The sequence below is a fragment of the Neoarius graeffei genome, chromosome 24, assembly GCF_027579695.1.
Source record: "Neoarius graeffei isolate fNeoGra1 chromosome 24, fNeoGra1.pri, whole genome shotgun sequence".
NCBI lineage: Eukaryota > Metazoa > Chordata > Actinopteri > Siluriformes > Ariidae > Neoarius > Neoarius graeffei.
Genome location: NC_083592.1, coordinates 3943714 through 3969180, shown reverse-complemented (window position 1 = coordinate 3969180; position 25467 = coordinate 3943714). Strand labels below are relative to the sequence as shown.

Here is a 25467-nt window from a genome sequence, read left to right as displayed (position 1 = left end):
AGAACGGATCACAAAGATGCGGATCCCATCAAAGAGCCGTAAATCCCATCTCTACTACCGCGCCCTGCCCGCGCTGGTTCTTTGGGAGGAGGGCAGACAGGGATGTGATTTGGGGCTGGTGAAATTATCTGAAAATTTTAGCCGGGGGTCTGGGGGCCGCAGGCCCCCAGCTGGTCCAGGGCAGTGCCCTGGTGGGGGGATAAGGGAGGGCGAAGCCCCCCGAAGCTCCTGGGTTCTGGGGTTTTCTGACTTAAAAATTGTACTAAAATGGCAAGCAAACACACAAGAAAAAACTTGTCATGATTAACAAATTCAAGCCAATTTAATGGTCAACATGCAACTCTGAGCCCCTATAGTAAATTCAATGATTCTTAACTGACAAAAAGCCAAAACATAAAACCTAAAAATGTCATTCTAAATTAAATCATCTGCATTAGAATAAATAGAAAATTGTATAAGGAAAAACAAAATTTATACTTTCAATTACTGTAGAAGTTGAACATACCTAAATGTGCCTTTTCAAACAAACATGATGCAACATAAGAATTCATCCACCATTATTTATTAAACTCTATTGCTCCTGGTAGTCTCCCGGTTTGCTTCTTATGTATGGCAACTTCTAATATTTGATTAAGTTACTGCACACCCCGTTTAGACAGGGTAACAGGATTGACACAAAAAAATTAGTCATGCATAGACTACTTACCAAAACTGAAATTTTTAAGTAAATATTCTCAGATTCAGTTCATTCTGCCATCCATATAAAAGGTGAGAATATGTAGATCCTTGGCAACAAATAATTTCAATAATAGCTTTTGGGAGCATTTATTTTTGTTATGTGATTAATCACGGTAACAGAACTGACACAAACCTCTGGGACAGGTACAAAAATTAACAAAAAATCGAAAAATATCTTTTCTTAATGGCATTTTCAATTTGTGACATCATATGTCCATTGTGGTTTCCACAGTCTTGTCGTTGAACATGAAAAAAAGTTTCAATTCCACCTTTGTCTAACATTAAAGACCCACTGACAGTCATTTCGTATTAATTTTTAAACAAACAATATATGACTCCAAAGATAAATTCTGGTTTTAATTCTTGGTTTAACTGTCCGTTTTAAACATCAGAAGTAATTTTAAATTTCGTGCAGGGAGATTGACCTGGATATGAACTGGGCTCATTCAGAAATGCCGGAAGTGACATCACATCAGTGTGTCGTTTTTGTTTACAAGTCACTATGTTGGTTCAGTTCTCACAAGTCTTGTGATATTGAGCTGTGGTTTTGTTGTGATTTCCTTGCGTGAAAAAGTTAAATGGCATCTAACCGAAAAGGGATTATATGTGTGGCTTACAGGCCTCTGCATGCTCTTGCGACAAGGCTTTCGCAGATAGCTTTTCGCAGACAGTTGTAATTTATTGTTGAGCGGGGGAATAGGCGTGCGCGATGTTATTCACCGGCACAACGCAAGGGGGGGGCGAAGTCGCTAGGAGTAGTTGGTGGGTGTGATTAGTGGAGTGTTTATCCTCCGGTTACTTATAATGACTAGAACTTTTTTTTTTATAATGACTAGAACTGGAGTCGTATAGATGTACGTACTTCCTCAATCAACCGCTCTTCATGCTGCTCCATCTTCGCTCGTGTTTTTAAAAATGCCGGTCGTGAAAACAAAACAAACCGGGAAAGTAGGGAAGCGGAAGTGCGTGTACAGCGGGTAGAGTGGCCCAATCAGAGCCCTCTTGTCTGCGGCGCTGTCTGCGAGGCTTCTGCGGTGGTCACAATTTTTGGGAGGTGCGTGCAGAGCGTCTGCGAAGGTGGGGGGGCTACGCAGACACTGTCTGCGACACCGTCTGCGAGGACTGGGTTGTCAGCATAAATTGGCCTTACGGGTGTTCTAACACCACGTCGGAAGGAGTGAAACTCCATTCCTTTCCTTGGAAAAAACACCCTGAAATAGCAAAAGAGTGGGAAAGAAACGTTTCCAAAACACGTGCGAACTGGAAGTCAACAAAATGGTCACGTCTCTGTTCAGCACATTTCGAGGAGCACTGTTTCACTTTGTCGTCCAGAACTCGAAGAACGTTTGATCCAACTTATCCACTGGTGTTGGAGGAGTCAGCTGTGCCGACGTTGTTTGACAGGCCCGGGCCGAATCAATCTGTCAAAAGAGAAACAGATGACAGCAGACCCCCCGAAGGGGCGGTCAAAAAGCGAAAGTCCGGTGGTGCCTTTGCCAAAAGAGAACGAGCCAGGGTACGCGGCTATGTGTTGTTATTCAATACATGTATGTTGTTTAAAATTTGTTGTAACGTCACAAATGCGTCTTATACCATTGCATATTACTTATCAATAGGCCAAAGCAGCTAATACCAGTAATGTACACCAACTGAAAGGCCAATACCTTGTTTCATATATTTAGTTAGGATAATATACATGATATATGTGTGGAGTGATAGATATAAGATGTCATCCGGCATGTTTTGAAAGTTTGTGAACCCTTTAGAGTTTTTGATATTTCTGCATAAATATGACCTAAACTTCTGGTAGCTACTGTATCTAACATGATCTAACAGGAGCTTAGACATGATGTTTTTTGGAGTGGGACCAATAGTGTGACGTGACCAGGACCATATGTTTAAGACATTATGCTGTTTAAACAGAATGTTTAATAGACGTGAGGGCAGACAATCTCGATAGCTTCCCTGCTTCATGTTTTGTTTTCATGCAATCCAGAACGACATACACTGATGTGACGTCACTCGCCCTAGCGGCAAAAACGGGCAAATGGCTCATGGCGCTTGTAGAAGCCAGGGCAAAAAACACAAAATCGGCTCTGAAATTCTTGATTTTCTACAAAGATGACCCTTTATTCAAGTTGAGTTTTGGATATTTTATTTCACAATACAGCAATAAAACAATAAATACACATATTACGTGGTGTAAAAAGTTGTGTCAGTGGGTCTTTAAGAATCATGTCTGAAAAAGTCTCTTTTCAGTGGAACAGCCATTTTTGCTCATTTTCGACCCTAAAATTTGCTATAAAATGCACATTTATGAACCAAAGTAGTCAAATTTTGAAATGCAAGGTAGAACTGATAATGTTTTATCATATGAGACCATAAAAATTTTTTAGAAAATCTCAAAATGAAAACAAAACACGTCCGGACAAAAAAAATACGTTTTCTGTGAAATTGACTCATATACAGAACTGTACAGTGTTCACTCACTTGAGGATTTTCATATGCAAGAATAAAAATCACTTTTTCACTAAACAACATTCACAAAAAATGTGTTTGCAATTAATTGGGATCCACGGTTTTTATCATTTCAACCGCGCATCAGACCCTCGGCCAACTGAAAATGTCTTTCATGCGCTTTTCTCCCTCATGAGAATTTTGAAAAGTTGGCAAGTATGTATTATTTGTACTAACATTTTAATATTGAATAAACAAATCAAAATTGTGTATAATTACCTTACATCCACGCTGTGGGAAAAGTTTTGAGCGAAAATTAAAACTAACTTCGAGTGAAAAAGGTGAAATAATCTGTGATGAAGTTGGCAGAGACTCTGGGGTAAAGTGAGAGGAGGGGGGAGGGGTCAAGCATCACTGCCGCCTCACAGACTCACTTTCCCGGGTTAAACTCCCACCACTCCCCCTCGCTCTACACCGCTCCCCCTCTCTCTACACCACTCCCCCTCTCTCTACACCACTCCCCCTCTCTCTACACCACTCCCCCTCTCTCTACACCACTCCCCCTCTCTCTACACCACTCCCCCTCTCTCTACACCACTCCCCCTCTCTCGAGCTTTTGTTTTGTTTTCACTGAGTAACCATTTTGATTTGTAAACTAGAGCCGTGATTTAAACTGCTGTTTCTTCGGACGTAACTAAAACAAACTGAAATAAAAAACGCCCCTTCTTTTCTCCTCAGAAGGTTTAGCCTCCGATGCTAACCTTTTCGCCACAGCTTTCATAGCGTGCGCATGCGCATCCAGAAAGCAACAGATGGCGCGAGGCCCCGTTGCCACGGCAACCTTAGTCACTCCGTCGCACGTGCAGTGACACCATCACCACTCACAGGCTTATTATGGGGAAAGAAATGAGCTGGGTTGTTTTTTCTTCTTCCCCATGTTTATTTACTTTAAAAACACACACCAAACTGATGATCAGGTGCATCTTTACGCTCGATCACGGAGGCTGCCATCTTTCAACTCTTTGTTTGAAGCGAGCTTACGTACAGCTATCTAGCAAGCGCGTTCATTGGTTGTTACAGAGCGATGGGCCAATCACGTACCTCGTTTCATCTCAATGACGGAATTACTGAAAGTCGGAACGAATAGGATATGAATGCGGATTTTTGAGCGAAAAATCGGAAAAAAAAATTTTTTTTTAATTTTGAGGTGAAAAAAGCGGAATTCCGCGAATTCGCGGAAAAATCACATCCCTGGCAGAGGATTCTGGCTGTGTGGGGCATTACAGTCTAGCTGCTATCGTTTGTCTCTGTTGCAAGTTCCTGGCAGTTTCAAAAGCTTATGAAAAACCTACATCATGTCACAGAGCGTTAATCTCGCGATAAAAAAATTATCGCCATTAAAATTGAGTCAAGTTAACGCGTTAATAACGCGACATTTTTGACAGCACTTATATATATATATATATATATATATATATATATATATATATATATATATATATATATATATATATATACACACACACATATACACACACACAATTAGGTCCATATATATTTGGACACTGACAAATTTTGTTTTTTTACCTGTTTACTGAAATATATTCAAGCTATAGTTATATAATGGACATGGACATAAAGTCCAGACTTTCAGCTTTCATTTGAGGGTATCCACATTAAAATTGGATGAAGGGTTTAGGAGTTTCAGCTCCTTAACATGTGCCACCCTGTTTTTAAAGGGACCAAAAGTAATTGGACAATTGACTCAAAGGCTATTTCATGGGCAGGTGTGGGCAATTCCTTCGTTATGTCATTCTCAATTAAGCAGATAAAAGGCCTGGAGTTGATTTGAGGTGTGGTGCTTGCATTTGGAAGATTTTGCTGTGAAGAAAACATGCAGTCAAAGGAGCTCTCCATGCAGGTGAAACAAGCCATCCTTAAGCTGCAAAAACAGAAAAAACCCATCCGAGAAATTGCTACAATATTAGGAGTGGCAAAATCTACAGTTTGGTACATCCTGAGAAAGAAAGAAAGAAAGAAAGAAAGAAAGAAAGAAAGAAAGAAAGCACTGGTGAACTCATCAATGCAAAAAGACCTGGACGCCCACAGAAGACAACAGTGGTGGATGATCGCAGAATAATTTCCATGGTGAAGAGAAACCCCTTCACAACAGCCAACCAAGTGAACAACACTCTCCAGGAGGTAGGCGTATCAATATCCAAATCTACCATAAAGAGAAGACTGCATGAAAGTAAATACAGAGGGTTCACTGCATGGTGCAAGCCACTCATAAGCCTCAAGAATAAAAAGGCTAGATTGGACTTTGCTAAAAAACATCTAAAAAAGCCAGCACAGTTCTGGAAGAACATTCTTTGGACAGATGAAACCAAGATCAACCTCTACCAGAATGATGGAAAGAAAAAAGTATGGCGAAGGCGTGGTACAGCTCATGATCCAAAGCATACCACATCATCTGTAAAACACAGTGGAGGCAGTGTGATGGCTTGGGCATGCATGGCTGCCAGTGGCACTGGGTCACTAGTGTTTATTGATGATGTGACACAGGACAGAAGCAGCCGGATGAATTCTGAGGTATTCAGAGACGTACTGTGTGCTCAAATCCAGCCAAACTGATTGGTCGGCGTTTCATAATACAGATGGACAATGACCCAAAACATAAAGCCAAAGCAACCCAGGAGTTTATTAAAGCAAAGAAGTGGAATATTCTTGAATGGCCAAGTCAGTCACCTGATCTCAACCCAATTGAGCAGCATTTCACTTGTTAAAGACTAAACTTCAGACAGAAAGGCCTACAAACAAACAGCAACTGAAAACCGCTGCAGTAAAGGCCTGGCAGAGCATTAAAAAGGAGGAAACAGCGTCTGGTGATGTCCATGAGTTCAAGACTTCAGGCAGTCATTGCCAACAAAGGGTTTTCAACCAAGTATTAGAAATGAACATTTTATTTACAATTATTTAATTTGTCCAATTACTTTTGAGCCCCTGAAATGAAGGGATTGTGTTTAAAAAATGCTTTAGTTCCTCACATTTTTATGCAATCATTTTGTTCAACCCACTGAATTAAAGCTGAAAGTCTGAACTTCAACTGCATCTGAATCGTTTTGTTCAAAATTCATTGTGGTAATGTACAGAACCAAAGTTAGAAAAATGTTGTCTCTGTCCAAATATTTATGGACCTAACTGTATATATGCATAATTGTGTATATATATGCAAACTATGCATAATTATAATATTATGGGTGTCTGTGTACGTATGGATATGCATTTATGGCCCTTTTCCACTACCCTTTTTCAGCTCACTTCAGCCCGACACGGCTCGCGTTTCGACTACCTTAGAGCAGACGACTCAGCTCACTTCAGCCTCACTCAGCACCCAAAACTCGCACGGTTTTGGAGTGGGGCTGAAGCGAGCCAAACCGAGCCGAGTGGGGCTAGGGGCGTGAGGAGACACTCCCCTGTGCACTGATTGGTGAGGAGGAGTGTCTTCACATGTCCACACACGCCCCGCGAGCACGCTGGGATCTGTAAACACCGTAAACCCGGAAGAAGAAGAATTACGAATTACGAGAATTTCTGAAGCCTTATGCGCCTCGCCTCATCTATACGCTCTTGCCAGTATCTGTTGGCGTTGTTGGTGACAACAAGCCACAGCACCAAGACCAGCAACACTAACGACTCCATGTCCTCCATGTTTATTGTTTACTATCCGGGGCGTGAGACTACCGCTTAAAAGATCACTGATGTCACTGTTTGCGCCGCCTAACGACATCACGTGACGTCCACCCACTTTCGCTAACTCCACCCAATGTGTCCACCCACTTCCAGCCAGCACGGTTCAGCGTGGTTGTAGTCGAAATGCAACCCCAACAGCCTCGCTCAGCTCGACTCAGCACGGCACGGCTCAGCCCAACTCAGCCGCGTTGGTAGTGGAAAAGCGGCAATAGTTACAGGTATGTGTATATGTATGTACTGTATATATGTATTGCATGTGTGTATATATGCATAACATAAGTATCTGTATATATATGATTGATTTGGTCGATATTACACCATGTTGGTATGTTTTCTTTTTTGTTTGTTGCTTTTGTTTTCTTTTGTATATATAGTTTATTATGACGGAAAGTGATTAGCGGTGGTATAGGGTTAGGATTGGATAAGTTATTTACTTCTAATCCTTTCCGAACATTATTATGTTACTGCCTTGTGGCTACGCTATTCTGTTTGTTTATGACGATGTTTTGATTATTGCATTTTTAATTATTTTTATTATTTTTTATATCTGCTTTATTCCGAACAGTAAAGAAATCAATCAATTAAGTTTGTCAGATCTCCCTTTATCACAGCCTCAGAGGTAAACTTTAATATTAGAGAGTAAATAAATATAATAAAGACAGTAAACATGACAGAACTCACCTGCTGATGAAAGATGGAGAGAAACTGTGAGGAAAATCAGGGCTTTGAGTGCCATCTCTCACGGATCCAATAAAAGACTCAGCAAACTAAATAATAAACAAATAAACAAACAACACTCAGCAAACTAAATAATAAACAAACACTAAACACTCAGCAAACTAGATAATAAACACAAAACACTCAGCAAACTAAATAATAAACACGAAACACTCAGCAAACTAAATAATAAACACTAAACACTCAGCAAACTAAATAATAAACACTAAACACTCAGCAATAAACACGAAACACTCAGCAAACTAAATAATAAACACTAAACACTCAGCAAACTAAATAATAAACAAACACGAAACACTCAGCAAACTAAACAATAAACAAACACTAAAGACTCAGCAAACTAAACCAAACACTCAGCAAACTAAACCAAACACTCAGCAAACTAAACAAACACTCAGCAAACTAAATAAACAAATAAAACACAACACTCAGCAAACTAAACAAACACTCAGCAAACTAAATAATAAACAAACACTAAACACTCAGCAAACTAAATAAAACAAACACTAAACACTCAGCAAACTAAATAATAAACAAACACTAAACACTCAGCAAACTAAATAAACAAACAAACACTAAACACTCAGCAAACTAAATAATAAACAAACACTAAACACTCAGCAAACTAAATAATAAACAAACAACACTCAGCAAACTAAATAATAAACAAACAACACTCAGCAAACTAAATAATAAACAAACACTAAACACTCAGCAAACTAAATAAACAAATAAACAACTCAGCAAACTAAATAATAAACACAACACTCAGCAAACTAAATAAACAAACACTCAGCAAACTAAATAAACAAATAAACACAACTCAGCAAACTAAATAATAAACACAACACTCAGCAAACTAAATAAACAACACTCAGCAAACTAAACAAACACTCAGCAAACTAAATAATAAACAAACACGAAACACTCAGCAAACTAAATAAAACAAACACTAAACACTCAGCAAACTAAATAATAAACAAACACTAAACACTCAGCAAACTAAATAAAACAAACACTAAACACTCAGCAAACTAAATAATAAACAAACACTAAACACTCAGCAAACTAAATAAACAAACAAACACTAAACACTCAGCAAACTAAATAATAAACAAACACTAAACACTCAGCAAACTAAATAATAAACAAACAACACTCAGCAAACTAAATAATAAACAAACAACACTCAGCAAACTAAATAATAAACAAACGCTAAACACTCAGCAAACTAAATAAACAAATAAACACAACTCAGCAAACTAAATAATAAACACAACACTCAGCAAACTAAATAAACAAATAAACACTCAGCAAACTAAACAAACACTCAGCAAACTAAATAATAAACAAACACGAAACACTCAGCAAACTAAATAAACAAACAAACACTAAACACTCAGCAAACTAAATAAACAAACAAACACTAAACACTCAGCAAACTAAATAATAAACAAACGCTAAACACTCAGCAAACTAAATAAACAAATAAACACAACTCAGCAAACTAAATAATAAACACAACACTCAGCAAACTAAATAAACAAATAAACAACACTCAGCAAACTAAACAAACACTCAGCAAACTAAATAATAAACAAACACGAAACACTCAGCAAACTAAATAAACAAACAAACACTAAACACTCAGCAAACTAAATAATAAACAAACACTAAACACTCAGCAAACTAAATAATAAACAAACACTAAACACTCAGCAAACTAAATAATAAACAAACACAACACTCATCAAACTAAATAATAAACACTAAACACTCAAACTAAATAATAAACAAACACTCAGCAAACTAAATAAACAAACACTAAACACTCAGCAAACCAAATAAACACTAAACACTCAGCAAACTAAATAAACAAACACTAAACACTCAGCAAACTAAATAATAAACACTAAACACTCAGCAAACTAAATAATAAACAAACACGAAACACTCAGCAAACTAAATAATAAACACTAAACACTCAGCAAACTAAATAAACAAATAAACACAACACTCAGCAAACTAAATAAATAAACACAACACTCATCAAACTAAATAAACACTAAACACTCAGAAAACTAAATAAACAAATAAACACTAAACACTCATCAAACTAAATAATAAACACTGAACACTCAGCAAACTAAATAATAAACAAACACTCAGCAAACTAAACAAACACTCAGCAAACTAAATAATAAACAAACACTAAACACTCAGCAAACTAAATAAAACAAACACTAAACACTCAGCAAACTAAATAATAAACAAACACTAAACACTCAGCAAACTAAATAATAAACAAACACTAAACACTCAGCAAACTAAATAATAAACAAACAACACTCAGCAAACTAAATAATAAACAAACAACACTCAGCAAACTAAATAATAAACAAACACTAAACACTCAGCAAACTAAATAATAAACAAACACTCAGCAAACTAAATAATAAACAAACAACACTCAGCAAACTAAATAAACAAACAAACACTAAACACTCAGCAAACTAAATAATAAACAAACACTAAAGACTCAGCAAATTAAACCACTCAGCAAACTAAACAAACACTCAGCAAACTAAACAAACACTCAGCAAACTAAACAAACACTCAGCAAACTAAAACAAATAAACAAACACTCAGCAAACTAAAACAAAAACAAACTCAGCAAACTAAATAATAAACAAACACTCAGCAAACTAAATAATAAACAAACAACACTCAGCAAACTAAATAAACAAACAAACACTAAACACTCAGCAAACTAAATAATAAACAAACACTAAAGACTCAGCAAATTAAACCACTCAGCAAACTAAACAAACACTCAGCAAACTAAACAAACACTCAGCAAACTAAACAAACACTCAGCAAACTAAAACAAATAAACAAACACTCAGCAAACTAAAACAAAAACAAACTCAGCAAACTAAATAATAAACAAACACTCAGCAAACTAAAACAAATAAACAAACAGCAAACTAAAACAAATAAACAGACACTCAGCAAACTAAAACAAATAAACAAACACTCAGCAAACAAATAAACAAACACTCAGCAAACAAACAAATAAACACTAAACACTCAGCAAACTAAATAATAAACACTAAACACTCAGCAAACTAAATAATAAACAAACACTCAGCAAACTAAATAATAAACAAACACTCAGCAAACTAAATAATAAACACTAAACACTCAGCAAACTAAATAAACAAACAAACACTAAACACTCAGCAAACTAAATAATAAACAAACACTAAACACTCAGCAAACTAAACAATAAACAAACACTAAAGACTCAGCAAATTAAACCACTCAGCAAACTAAACAAACACTCAGCAAACTAAACAAACACTCAGCAAACTAAAACAAACACTCAGCAAACTAAAACAAATAAACAAACACAAAGCAAACTAAAACAAATAAACAAACACTCAGCAAACTAAAACAAAAACAAACTCAGCAAACTAAATAATAAACAAACACTCAGCAAACTAAAACAAATAAACAAACAGCAAACTAAAACAAATAAACAGACACTCAGCAAACTAAAACAAATAAACAAACACTCAGCAAACAAATAAACAAACACTCAGCAAACAAACAAATAAACACTAAACACTCAGCAAACTAAATAATAAACACTAAACACTCAGCAAACTAAATAATAAACAAACACTCAGCAAACTAAATAATAAACAAACACTCAGCAAACTAAATAATAAACACTAAACACTCAGCAAACTAAATAAACAAACAAACACTAAACACTCAGCAAACTAAATAATAAACAAACACTAAACACTCAGCAAACTAAACAATAAACAAACACTAAAGACTCAGCAAATTAAACCACTCAGCAAACTAAACAAACACTCAGCAAACTAAACAAACACTCAGCAAACTAAAACAAACACTCAGCAAACTAAAACAAATAAACAAACACAAAGCAAACTAAAACAAATAAACAAACACTCAGCAAACTAAAACAAAAACAAACTCAGCAAACTAAATAATAAACAAACACTCAGCAAACTAAAACAAATAAACAAACAGCAAACTAAAACAAATAAACAGACACTCAGCAAACTAAAACAAATAAACAAACACTCAGCAAACAAATAAACAAACACTCAGCAAACAAACAAACACTAAACACTCAGCAAACTAAATAATAAACACTAAACACTCAGCAAACTAAATAATAAACAAACACTCAGCAAACTAAATAATAAACAAATAAACAAACACTAAACACTCAGCAAACCAAATAAACAAATAAACACTAAACACTCAGTGTTAGGTCAAATTTTATTATATGTAGGTTAAATCAAGATATATGTAGATATATGTAAGTTTAGTTAAGTATTAATTCATGGCTTATTCTGTGTCAAAATTATATTAGTTGAAACGACCTTAGTTGAAAACCTAACCCTAGGCTGGACATTGTTTGGGAACATTTTGTTTATGAAATGTGTATTTTGATCAGAGAGGTGTCTGAAGGATTCACCAAGGTCTGTTTTGGTGTTAGATCGACTCACACACTCTGAAATGGTAGAATTAAAGTTCATGTTTATGTTAATTCATTTAGTTGAAACTTAGGTTATAGCTTCTTAAAAGCTTGAAATATACTATGGTAGTGATTTGGATCCCGTAATTAATGAATGCATTCCGTGATTAATGTTAGTTTTATAGTTTTAGATTAGTTTCATAATGACATTATAATTATAATTAAGATCTTATAATTCTAAGGGTTTTTAGTTTAAAAGCATTAACCTAATTTAGTTATGAGTTTAATCCTGTTAGTTGTTTAATTGTTCTCCCTCTTTCAGACATATTCTCATTGTTCTTGTGTTTAAGTTGTTCTTATTTTTTATGTTTATTTTCTTATAACATTCCTTGTTCTAGCATTATTAAAGATATTGTTATTTGTTATTTTGCTTATGTTGATGAAATCAAGATGTAATTTACTGACTGAACACACATTCATGTGTTAAGAATTATTCATGTTAATTATTAAGATCCTTTCTGTGCAAACTAGTGTCTTTGACCTTCTTCGTAGACTAGACATTATCTGTGTTTAGACATTCCATGCTATTCCATGAATATTAACCATAATATTGATCATAAGCCGAGACTCTGATATCTATCTGTACCTTACTGTCAGCAAAAATATGTTATTATATTATGATTGATTCAAGATCATTACACACTTCCACATAGACGCACACCCATCACACACACACACACACACACACACACACACACACACACACACACACACACGAAGACAAAACATAAACACAGACACTATAAGACGCTTTCAAGAATGTTTTCATTTTGACGAAGTGACTGTACGAATAAACTGGCATGTGAAACCTTTCTGGTGAAACCTGTCTGTTTTCTCGACCTGTTGACTCGTCCTCGGATCCGAGGGGAGGCCCACGAAGGAATCGGGGTCTCTTTCTGGGTGAACCCAACAATTTGGTGTCAGAAGTGCGATACTGCCAACCAGGTGAGTAAATTATTTTAATTTTAATGTATAATTTGATTGGCTAGACTTCCGCCTGGTTGGTAGTAATTTCAAAAAAGAAAAGAGACCCAGTTGTTTATAATTCAGGTTGGTAAACCTCATGTAGAGGCACGGGACATTTTGGGGAACCTCGTAGACATTTTAGACTCTTGTTTATGGGACGTGACGGGGCTTGGTAGAGCCACGGGAAGACTGGTAAACCTCGTAATTTGTTTACGGGAAGGTGATCCTCGTGAAGTGAAAGAGCTGTCACGAGAAGAGCGCGCTTTTTTGTCGATTCCTTCGTGTAGCCATGGGGGGTATTTGCAGTAAGGAGGTACTCAGACCCGATTCTGAAGACACTCCACGGGATTGGATGAATCGATGTGATTTAGAACTCTATACTACTCCTTGGTTAGACCTTTTAGCCGAGTGGTCAGAAAAACAATTTCAGTCTCGGTTAATTTATCCTCGTGCAGGAACTTTTAAACCAGAGTATCTCGTTTCGGCACATAAACAGATATATGAAGGATTTGGCAACCCAGAATGGGATTATGATTACATGACCAAAGGTTATTTAGAGTGGATTAAAATGAAGCCAATATGGGATGATTTTCATGGAATTAAAGAGACTAAAGAGCAAAAGAATTCAATACCACATCCTAAGCGTAATGAAGAGGTGAAACCTGCTTTATTTAGATCCATAGCCTCTCTGTTTCCCCGCTGATATCCGAGGGAGCAAGAAACCTTCCCGTAGATACACCGGCGAACACTTCATGTCCCGCTGATAACATTCCTAGCGTATCTCATAATACAGGCGCTAGAAGAAAAACTGTAATGAACAGAAGAAATGAGACGAACGGTTCTAATACAGATTCTGACGACGAAATAAATACAGCTTGTGTGTGGGCGCGAAGAGGAAAAGGATTCAAGATCAATCCGCCTTCGGCATCAGAATTAAAAGATATTATTAAGTTGTTGCCTTCGATAAACAACCCAATCAACTTTGTAGACATGCTCGTAAGAATGTGCAGGCATAAACAAATGGTTGGTGCAGATTATCGTTTTATCATGCATGCTGTTCTCAGTGATCGATATGATGAAACCGCATTGCTGGCCGCCGTGCCCTGCTTAGGTCCTGAAAATGATGAATATGAAGTGATTGAAACGAAGGTAGAAGAAGACGGCCAAACCACTACTAAACATGTGATTAAGTTTTACTGGAAAGAGACTGATAGAGCAATGGCAGAATTAAAGGACCAACTGACGCGTTATCTGCTCTCAAGAAGACAGGCTAGCCGTGATCTTTCACAGGTTACTAATTGTAAACAGGAGAAGGCTGAACTCACTTCAAAGTTTTTGACACGCTTTAGCGAGACGTGGACTTGTTTGGGAAATATGCCACTAAATCAGCAGCAAAGCAATCCTCTCTTTATTTCGACATTTCTGAATAATTGTCGTCCTGATGTACAGAAGGTTTTGAAACATCATTTGAGTGACCGGAGTAATATGATAGTGAGAGCTCTAGGGGAGAAAATTAGAGTTTTGGAGGGAGATGATCTTTTGGATACTAAGCAGGTGGCCTGCCTTTCCGTTGCTAGTGGTTACTCACAGCGGAATTGGGGTGATCCACAAGGCAGGGCGGGGAATAAGGGATTCCCTGGTGATAGATTGTGCTATTATTGTGGTAAAGAAGGACATTGGAAACGTGAGTGTAGAAAGAAACGGGCAGATGAAGACAGGGCACGGCAAAGATCCTCTTCTTCCTCTTCTAATCTTCAGCGTGGTGTGTCTCTTCCTCCCCCTCCTCCTCTTGCTTTGCCTGCTCCTGTGGCAAGCGTAGGCCCATATCGAGCATAGAGCTGCCTACAGAGCTGTGACCCCATGATGTTACATTGTTCTTTCGACTCTTATCTAGCTAGTGATTTGCCTGTTGTGGAATTAGCTGTGAATGGAGAGGTGCTCCCTTTCTTAATTGACACTGGTGCTACAATGTCCTCGGTGGGAAAGTCATATGAGGGTCCGATGTCTAACAAAACTGTTCGCTCTGTGGGAATTGATGGGGTCCCTTTTTCTTCCCCTTGCACTCCTCCGTTACTGGTAACCTGTCCCGCTGACCCAGCACTTCGTAAACATCACTCTTTTGTGTTGATGTCACAGTGTCCTTTTAACTTAATGGGGCGGGATCTAATGAGTCTGTTACATTTATCCATTTCGTTTCAGGGATCCAAGATGACTATTTGCACTCCTGACTCGCTGCCTCCTGCTTTATCTTCTCTTTCTTCACATGTGACTGTGCCAAATATCTCTGCTGTTTGCATGACTTCTGTAAACCCTGTTATTTCCTCTACTGACCCTTCTACGGCTTTGGCTGAAATCCCCTCCTCTCTTTGGGCTGAACAGAAGGATGAGGTAGGCCTAGTTCATTGTGTTCCTTATGAAGCTTAGCTGAAACACCTGCTCCCTGTCTATGTTAACCAGTATCCTCTCTCTGAGGATAAAGTCAAAGGAATTGATGTCATCTTACAGTCTCTCCTTGAACAAGGCGTGGTGAGAGAGTGTACTAGCCCATACAATACACCTGTCAACCCCGTGCCCAAGCCGGACGGTACCTGGCGTTTTACGCAGGACTTGCGTAAGATTAATGAACTGATTGTTCCTGTAGCACCCATTGTACCTGACGTTTCCTCTGTAATATCACAAGTTCCTGCTGATCATTGCTGTTTCTCCGTCATTGATCTCTGCTCTGCTTTTTTCAGCGTTCCAGTTGGAGAAAACACACAGCCTTTGTTTGCGTTCACGCACAGACGGAAGCAGTATACTTGGACACGCCTACCACAAGGTTTTATTGATTCTCCAGCTGTGTTTTCAGCTGTAATTCGTAACGCGCTTTGTGACCTCTCCCTCCCCCAGGGCTCTGTGATCCTGACATACGCAGATGATCTTCTGATATCCGCTGAGTCACCGGAAATCTACCAAGACGCATCATTGCGCCTGCTCCAACATCTGGCGCAAAAGGGTTTCAAGGTTTCCAGAACCAAGCTCCAGTTCTGCAAGGACACTGTTAAGTATCTGGGCTTTGAACTTTCACAAGGTTGTCGTAAGCTGTCAGCTGATCGGGTGCAGGCGATCCTAGACACAAAACGCCCTGCCACTAAGCATGCACTCATGTCTTTTTTGGGTCTTATCAACTATTGCAGACAATGGATCCCTGACTGCTCCTCATATGACAAGATTCTCCGTTCTGCAATCTCTCATCAAGATCCACAGCGACATCCTTTGACCTGGACTGACACTATGATTAATGCTTATCACTCCCTCAAAAGCGCTCTCTGCTCCGCCCCAGCTCTGGGTTTACCTGACTACTCAAAGCCCTTTCATCTCTACGCCTGTGAACAACAAGGTACGGCGTCTGGTGTTTTGGCTCAGGAGCATGGGGGGGGGATTCATCCGTGTGCGTTCTTATCTAAAACATTAGACACTGTTGCTCAAGGCTTGCCTGCGTGTCTAAGAGCTGTCGCCGCCTGTGCTATGATGGTTTCAGATGCAGAGAAATTGGTTTTGTCTCACCCACTGATCTTGCACTCGTCACATCAAGTTAAACAGGTATTGCAAAATTTACAGACTCAACATATGACTGCACAGCGACGCTCCGGATATGAAACCATTCTCTTTTCTACTGACAATCTCGAAATTCGTGCCACATCCTCTAATACTGTAGGTCACGCTCTCGCATGCCTTCTTAACTCTCAGGGCGACACCTTAGAGGACACCGATCATGATTGTCTATCTGAAATCTTGCATACTACCAGTATCAGGCCTGATCTTTCCTCCAGCCCTCTGGAGACGGGGGAAGTAATCTTTGTTGATGGCTCTTGTTCTAAACCTTCAGATGGTGTTTTCCTCTGTGGCTATTCTGTGTGTTCCCTGCCTGACATTGTACACGAGGCCTATGCTCTCCCGTTCTCTTCGGCTCAGGCTGCTGAGTTGTATGCACTAATGCGTGCTTGTATTTTGTCTCAGGGCAAGGACGTCACAATCTACACAGACTCTCGTTATGCCTTTGGGGTGGCTCATGATTTTGGGAAGATTTGGCAGTCACGGGGCTTCCACGCCGCAGATGGGAAGCCCATTTCACACTCTACCTTAGTACAAAACCTTATTGATTCTTGTCATCTCCCTAGGTCACTCGCCATAGTTAAGACTAAAGCGCATGCCTCGGGAAACACCCCTGAACGCATGGGTAATTCTCTTGCTGATCGTATGGCAAAACTTGCTGCTGCTTCTGGTGTCATGTCTCCTGGTCTAGACCCTTCATCATGTAATACATCTTGTCTTGCTAGTAGCCTGATCCCAGATTTAGACCTTATCTCTTTACAGGCTTCAGCTTCTTCAAATGATTCTGCCTTCTGGCAGCTACAAGATGCTTATGTCGCCTCTGATGGCCTATGGTACAGCCAGGATGGCCGCCTTTGTCTTCCATCACATTGCCTTCCCTTCCTCGTGCGTGAATTTCATGGCGTAACACACCGTGCACGAAGGGGGGTGAAGGGGGACATGAACAAACTTTTCTGTATAGCCAATCTAAACAGTTTGGTGGATTCAATTCTCGAGAGATGCCTCATCTGCGCACAAAACAATCACTCCAAAGCAGTCGCGAAACACGAATGTTTACCCATACCTACATCTCCATTCCTAGAATGGCAAATCGACTTCACACACATGCCTCCCTGTGGGCCGTTTAAATATCCCCTGGTGATTGTGGACAAATTCTCTAAATGGGTAGAAGCCTTTCCGTGTTCTAGAGAGAATGCAAAGGTAGTGACTCGTACGCTGGCAAAAGAAATAATACCTCGTTATGGGGTTCCCGATGCCATAGACTCAGACAAGGGTACCCCTTTCGCCTCAAAGGTCACACAGGACCTGTGTAAGTATCTTTCATTAAACTGGCGTTTTCACATTCCGTACCATCCTCAATCTTCTGGTATCGTAGAACGTACTAATCGAACATTGAAAGACAAACTAACTAAGGCTATGCAGACCACAGGTTCCAAAAATTGGGTAGACCTATTGCCAGCCACACTGGCTGAAATTCGCATGACATCGAAGCCTAGTCTCGGCGGCTATTCCCCCTACGAGATCATTTTTGGGCGACCGTTCCCTGTCCCCTGGAGAAAAGGGACTCCGGCTCTGGGTACCTCTGATTTGAAGACACATATGGATGAGTATTCTGCAGCCCTTATCGATAAATTGCATGAAATTTGTACTAAGGTCAATAGTACGATATCATTTCCACCATCCGCAAACACACACCCCTTCCAAGTGGGAGACAAGGTGCTGGTGCGACTTTTTAAACGATTTGGACAATTGGGAGAACCTAGATATAGTGAGCCTGCAGAAATAGTCGCCATTACTCGTACTGCTGTCTTAACTGACCTTTTTCCACAGTGGATCCATGCCACCCGACTGAAGAAGGCTCCATAACAAAGTTGTGTTACAATAATCAGTTTGCTATTAACGCTTTTTGTGTCCCTATCCAGTCTGTCTCTCTTTCTCTCTTCCTCTCTCTGTGCTCTATATAGATTTGACCTGTGTGCAGCCCGGCTGACTGAGAATCAGTTACTGCCTGCGAGACGTTGTGAACAAAAGGGGAAGAGATCTCGCGCCCCGTTTGGAACCACCCGTGAACCGTTTGGAACCACCTCACTACAACCATGATGGTCCACATCGCGGGTCTCGTGACATCTCTGCTCGGGGCAGGGCTACCCGCCCGAGCCTTCAGGACCACATCACTGCTCGGGGCAGGGCTACCTGCCCGAGCTTTCGGGACCACTTCATTGCTCGAGGCAGGGTTACCAGCCAGAGCTTTCGTGGCTGCTTCATCATTGCTCGGGGCAGGGTTACCCGCCCGAGCCCTCGTGACTATTCTCTTATTGCTCGGAGCAGGGTTACCCGCTGGAGCTGGACCTCGAGACAACATCTTCTGGCAATTCGCTAACTGGACTGCATGGGCTCACACAAACGAAAGTTGTTATGTATGTCATTTGATGCCGTCTTCTACTATTATTACACGCCCACCTTTGCCGTTATGCTCTGAAGCTTTATATTATGCTTGGGGGCCAAAAGGCCAACCTTTTAAATTTTGGGGCCCTTTCTGTGATTACTCTCCTCACCCTTCTGTGGTAGCAAGGTTAAACCAGACTTCTTTAGCACATGGCACAAATACCCCCGACATTATATTGCAAGATTCCATTCTCACTACTCTGAAAGTAGATATGCCTTCTAATTTCACTTTCCCTCACTGTTTTAGAATGAATTACTCTCAAAAAAGTAACATTTATTTAGGACACATTCCTAAGTCTCAATGTAAGCAGATATATGATCAGAATTCCACCACCTCTCCATGTCCTCGCTGGGTCCCGAATTCATGTCGATGTAACCCTCCGCTAACTGATTGTACACTCAACAGTATCAAGTATATCAAGAATACATGTAGGGCTCATCCTAATTGTGTTCCACCACACCCTAATAATTATCCTGGTGTTAAATTAGCATTAAACTGGTACTGGTACTGTAGTAATAGTAATCTCCTTGTTTCGTTTCCCACTAAGTGGTCAGGCATTTGTGCTCCCATACAACTCAAAAACGCTATCACTGCTATCCATCCTCTCTCTGCTCATCGCCCAAAACAAGATGTCATTCATAATTTTCCACCCCTGGAACATCATCTTACTACTAGGTGGCACCGGTTTTGGACATCAATGTTTCCTCATTTTGGTGTAGCTGATCTATGGAAGAATGTAGAATTAACACATTATCACTTAGCCAGCTTTGTTAATGAAACCATTAAAGCTGTCGATGGTATTAGGACTGAGTTAACCGCCCTGTGTCTAATGACTACTCAAAATCGTATGGCCCTTGATATTTTGTTAGCAGAAAAGGGGGGTGTTTGTGCTATGATCGGAGACAGCTGTTGCACTTTTATTCCTACTAATGATAACCCGGATGGTGAAATAGGTGCAGCCGTACATCAAATGAGAGATTGCTCAACAACTAGAACATGATGAACATGGGGATACAGCAGGATGGGTGTGGTTTTCTGGACTGTTTGGTAATTGGTCTGCTATTCTTTCTATGTGTATCCCTGTAGTGGTGATTTTTCTTTTGTTTATTTTCCTGGGACCTTGCATTTTGAGATGCTTGATGGACAGAATGCATAAGATGATAAATAGTCTTACCTGCAAACCTCTGCATAGAGAAAACAATGTATATTATCGTCCTGCTAGGGTGTAACACTAATCTAATTAAAATCTAGTTAATACTGTGATTAGTATTAAAGGGGGGGATTGTTAGGTCAAATTTTATTATATGTAGGTTAAATCAAGATATATGTAGATATATGTAAGTTTAGTTAAGTATTAATTCGTGGCTTATTCTGTGTCAAAATTATATTAGTTGAAACGACCTTAGTTGAAAACCTAACCCTAGGCTGGACATTGTTTGGGAACATTTTGTTTATGAAATGTGTATTTTGAACAGAGAAGTGTCTGAAGGATTCACCAAGGTCTGTTTTGGTGTTAGATCGACTCACACACACTGAAATGGTAGAATTAAAGTTCATGTTTATGTTAATTCATTTAGTTGAAACTTAGGTTATAGCTTCTTAAAAGCTTGAAATATACTATGGTAGTGATTTGGATCCCGTAATTAATGAATGCATTCCGTGATTAATGTTAGTTTTATAGTTTTAGATTAGTTTCATAATGACATTATAATTAAGATCTTATGATTCTAAGGGCTTTTAGTTTAAAAGCATTAACCTAATTTAGTTATGAGTTTAATCCTGTTAGTTGTTTAATTGTTCTCCCTCTTTCAGACATATTCTCATTGTTCTTGTGGTTAAGTTGTTCTTATTTTTTATGTTTATTTTCTTATAACATTCCTTGTTCTAGCATTATTAAAGACATATTGTTATTTGTTATTTTGCTTATGTTGATGAAATCAAGATGTAATTTACTGACTGAACACACATTCATGTGTTAAGAATTATTCATGTTAATTATTAAGATCCTTTCTGTGCAAACTAGTGTCTTTGACCTTCTTCGTAGACTAGACATTATCTGTGTTTAGACATTCCATGCTATTCCATGAATATTAACCATAATATTGATCATAAGCCGAGACTCTGATATCTATCTGTACCTTACTGTCAGCAAAAATGTTATTATATTATGATTGATTCAAGATCATTACACACTTCCACATAGACGCACACCCATCACACACACACACACACACACACACACATGAAGACAAAACATAAACACAGACACTACGTTCACACTGCAAGGCTTAATGCTCAATTCCGATTTTTTTGTGAAATCCGATTTTTTTGTGAGGTCGTTCACATTAACAAATATATGCGACTTGTATGTGATCCTCAGTATGAATGAAAAGCGACCTAAAAGTGTTCCGCATGCGCATTGCAGGATACGACGACGTCACACGCAGTGAGCATGGCCAGTGTTTACGGAAGTAAAACCGCCTGGTTGCGGTATGACCCATCCAATCTAGCTTGAATAGCTGTATCCCCCCAAATGGAAATCAGCTCCCTAACCTCTGCGTCCTTCCATTGAGAAGATTCAGAACCTTCACAGCCCGAAGTGTCCCTCGCATTGATGTCATGCGCAGGGGCGCAGATACGTTTTTTGAACTGGGGGGGGACAAAAAAACTGGGGGGGACAAAGCTGCCAGCAAACCAACTCCAACCCCGATATGCCTGTCAAACTTGTTGTGGGTTACCATAGCAACCAAGCTCGAGCTTGCAACCTGTGCAGTCTGCGCAGCTCAACCAACCGAATATCAGTCTTTGTTTTGTTTTATGTGAATTGTTGCAACTATGTATACACTGCCGTGCACCTCAATAAACCAAATGGTAATTAGTCTTTTGATTTTTCCGTGAGGTTTGCCTTATGCAAAGAAAGACAGCATAGACGTTTTTTCCTCCCTATAAGTGGGGGGGACCGAGCGAGGTGAATTTAAATCTGGGTGGGACGAGTCCCACCCTCTATCTGCGCCCGTGATTATGCGCCATGTTGTTGTAACTTTTTTTGAGAGACCCGCCGCCTACTTCAGCGCAGAATAGTGACGTTTGTGGCTTGTTGATGACGTGTAAGTCGGATGAATGCGACCTGGCGGTTCAGACTGAAGTCGCATATGAAAAGAGCGGATAGGAATCGGAATTAGGACCACATATCCAAACGGCCTGGGTCGGATTTGAAAAAATCGGATCTGTGTCGTTCATATTGTCAATAAAAGATCGGATACAGGTCACATATGGGCGAAAAGATCGGATTTGAGTCACTTCAGCCTGCAGTGTGAACGTAGCCTTGACACTATAAGACGCTTTCAAGAATGTTTTCATTTTGACGAAGTGACTGTACGAATAAACTGGCATGTGAAACCTTTCTGGTGAAACCTGTCTGTTTTCTCGACCTGTTGACTCGTCCTCGGATCCGAGGGGAGGCCCACGAAGGAATCGGGATCTCTTTCTGGGTGAACCCAACACTCAGCAAACTAAATAATAAATAAACAAACACTAAACACTCAGCAAACTAAATAATAAACAAATAAACAAACACTAAACACTCAGCAAACTAAAGAAATAAACAAACACTAAAGGATTATTTACTCTCTCAATGTTCCGGTAAAGCTGTGTCGCGCGCTCCGTCTGCGCTCTTCAGGAGGGGGAGGGGTTTTATACCCAGCAGGAGTCACAGCTCTGACCAATCAGAACTCAGGATTCAATACACGTCACCAGTTTCTGAGCAGAAGTGAAGAGTGCAGGATTATTCTGAAAGTAAAAGCAGGAGCTGATGGAGGAGGAAAGAGTTTATCATCAAAACCCTTTAGATTTTCATCTGTTTCCACTAAAAACTGTTTTATTATTATTATTATTATTATTATTATTATAAAAGAAATGTAGCTAGTTCACAGTGTGTACATTGTCCTTGGTTAAATCCATATAATCTAAAAATATATCACTTTTCCATAACTGTTGTAGTCAGTTAATAATAATATTCACTTTAAATATAAACTCTTATTCCTCCGTGTTGTGACTCTACAATACAGTATACAGTCTATAACCATCTTTATAAAGCCTGAGCTGTAAAATGGCTGCTGTGTGTGTGTGTGTGTGTGTGTGTGTGTGTGCGCGCAGTGGCGTGCGGTGAGCCCTATGGCAGGGCAGGCAGTGACACATGCTGTGCACTTTTTCATGCTGTGATTAGATAGATAGATAGATAGATAGATAGATAGATAGATAGATAGATAGATAGATAGATAGTAGGCCTATACTCAAAATAATGATGGAAAAAAATCAAAGCAAATCAAATCGTTATTTTCAAAGACAGCCGCTAGATGGCGCTATGGTAATGAGCCACTATCTGTTCAACACCTTTCACAAAAGAACTAAGATGTCAGATGTCAAGGTGTCAAAGATGTGACTGAGGCTGTCATTATGCAAAATGTCATTCATTTTTGCTTGATGCAACTCTTAATTGAATTGATTTGAATCCTAGATACTGAAAAGATATGGAATTTAGCTGGGCTAATTTCGTAGAAAAGAATAAAAAAGGGCCTAATCAACATTAAAAAAAAATCCAATAAGGTGCCTCACATCAGTTGTCTCGTCGACCTGAACTGACACAAACGGGGCAGCGTTAACCTCAGCTCGGATGTCTTGACACACAGTGTCACATACGGCCGAGATGAGGTCGTTTTGAATATGGTTAGATGTACCACTGAAAACTGATGATGTTTCAAGATGCATCTTCAGACGCTCATCTTTCTCCGCAAATGCGTTTAACAACTCCACATAATTCCCCCTGTTAGCTGAATCAGTGGTTTCATCCCTCCCCCTAAATGCTAGCTCCTGCCTGGCAAGGCAGCAAGTGGCACGAATCAAATCCTTTAGTATCTCACGGTTTTCGCGAACTTTTGCATTATGCACGGAAATTTGCAGTCGACTGGCCTCGTCCAAAGCTAAATTTATTGGAGTCCCCTTCCCAAATGTTTTCAATGCTATTTGATTTTGGATGTGTACATTTGATCTTTCATGTTTGGCCAATGCAATGGGCAGGTTGTTTAAATCAGTGTAGCCGGCACATACCCACACATTGTCACGCTGTTTGGAGAACAGCAGACAGGGGAAGCAGAACAGACACTTGCTAACTTCACACCAGCAAAGCCACTCTTTTCTGTTGTACCATTCCGGCTGGAATGTACGTACAATTTTCTGCCCCTTTCGCTGATGGAAATCGTTAAGAGGGGGTGTTGGCCTACCTCGATTGATTGTAAGCAACTTCTGCTGGTAATCAAGTTTGTTGAAACACTTTAAGTGTGCAATTGTAGACATATTCACCTGTGAAGTTTTCGCTAACGTGCTCAAAATACAGTGTGGGGCATATAGCACAGACAGTAGGCACTTCATGTGCAATGTAACAATTTTTCATTTTGACCGCTGTGATTGGCTCGCATATTCCCGCTGCGGCAAAAGCTGAGCTTTTGCTCCCCATAGACTGTCTATGCGATACATAATACGCATGCGCAACCCCCCTATATTGGCAGCGTTGAAGTCAAGACAGGCAGACCCAAAGGGAGCCTACCCTGGTCTTCGAAATGCAAGCGGAGGATTGCGCGTTCCCGCGACAACCTGCCAAAGCCTAGGTGCTTTGCGTCATGCGATAACTTGGGTTTTTGATCGGTCTTCGGAGACGTAAATGTATTTTTAACAACTCATTTGTTCCAAAACATTGAGTTGGAACAAATGAGTTGTTAAAAGTACATTTACGTCTCCGAAGACCGATCAAAAACCCATATTGCCCATTGTGAACTCTCAACAATATATTTTTTAAAAACACGTGTTGGTTTTTATTTTAATGAAATTTACCTAAGGTAGGCAGTGCCTACCCTGACCGCACATCTGTGAGTGTGTGTGTGTGCAGGGGCGCCGCTAGGGAGGGAAAAGTTAGGACGATTCTAAGGGCCTGGCACTGACAGGGGGGCCTGTGAGGGATATTAATATTATTTTAATAGTATTGCCTTGTGTAAGTTTTTGAAATAAAATATTTCATTTCATCTGTTAAAATATGCAAATTATACATGGTTATGATTTGCTATCACATTTTTCTTGAATTATTTATGATATTGTCATTTCACCCCTCCTCCCTTTTTAGTAATGGTACAGTCTGATTGTGGGC

The 25467-nt window shown here is 39.5% G+C and overlaps 1 protein-coding gene across 6 annotated transcripts in view; it reads right to left on the bottom strand.

Annotated features, from left to right (window-relative positions):
- The window catches only part of LOC132872764 (class I histocompatibility antigen, F10 alpha chain-like), a 318444-nt gene that overhangs the window by 134686 nt on the left and 158291 nt on the right, over nucleotides 1-25467 (bottom strand). Inside the window, exons 1-3 of one of the 6 annotated variants that reach the window (XM_060907828.1) lie at nucleotides 22899-22943; nucleotides 22703-22783; nucleotides 7630-7715 (exon numbers count right to left, since the gene is read on the bottom strand). The exons of 3 other annotated variants lie outside the window; for them this stretch is intronic. In XM_060907828.1, coding sequence (XP_060763811.1) covers nucleotides 7630-7684 — 55 coding nt within the window. In that variant the 5' untranslated portion in view covers nucleotides 7685-7715; nucleotides 22703-22783; nucleotides 22899-22943. Of the gene's footprint in view, nucleotides 1-7629; nucleotides 7716-13074; nucleotides 13178-22702; nucleotides 22784-22898; nucleotides 22944-25467 lie in introns of those variants that run through there. 2 more of the 6 variants (XM_060907827.1, XM_060907826.1) reach the window with 2 other exon arrangements.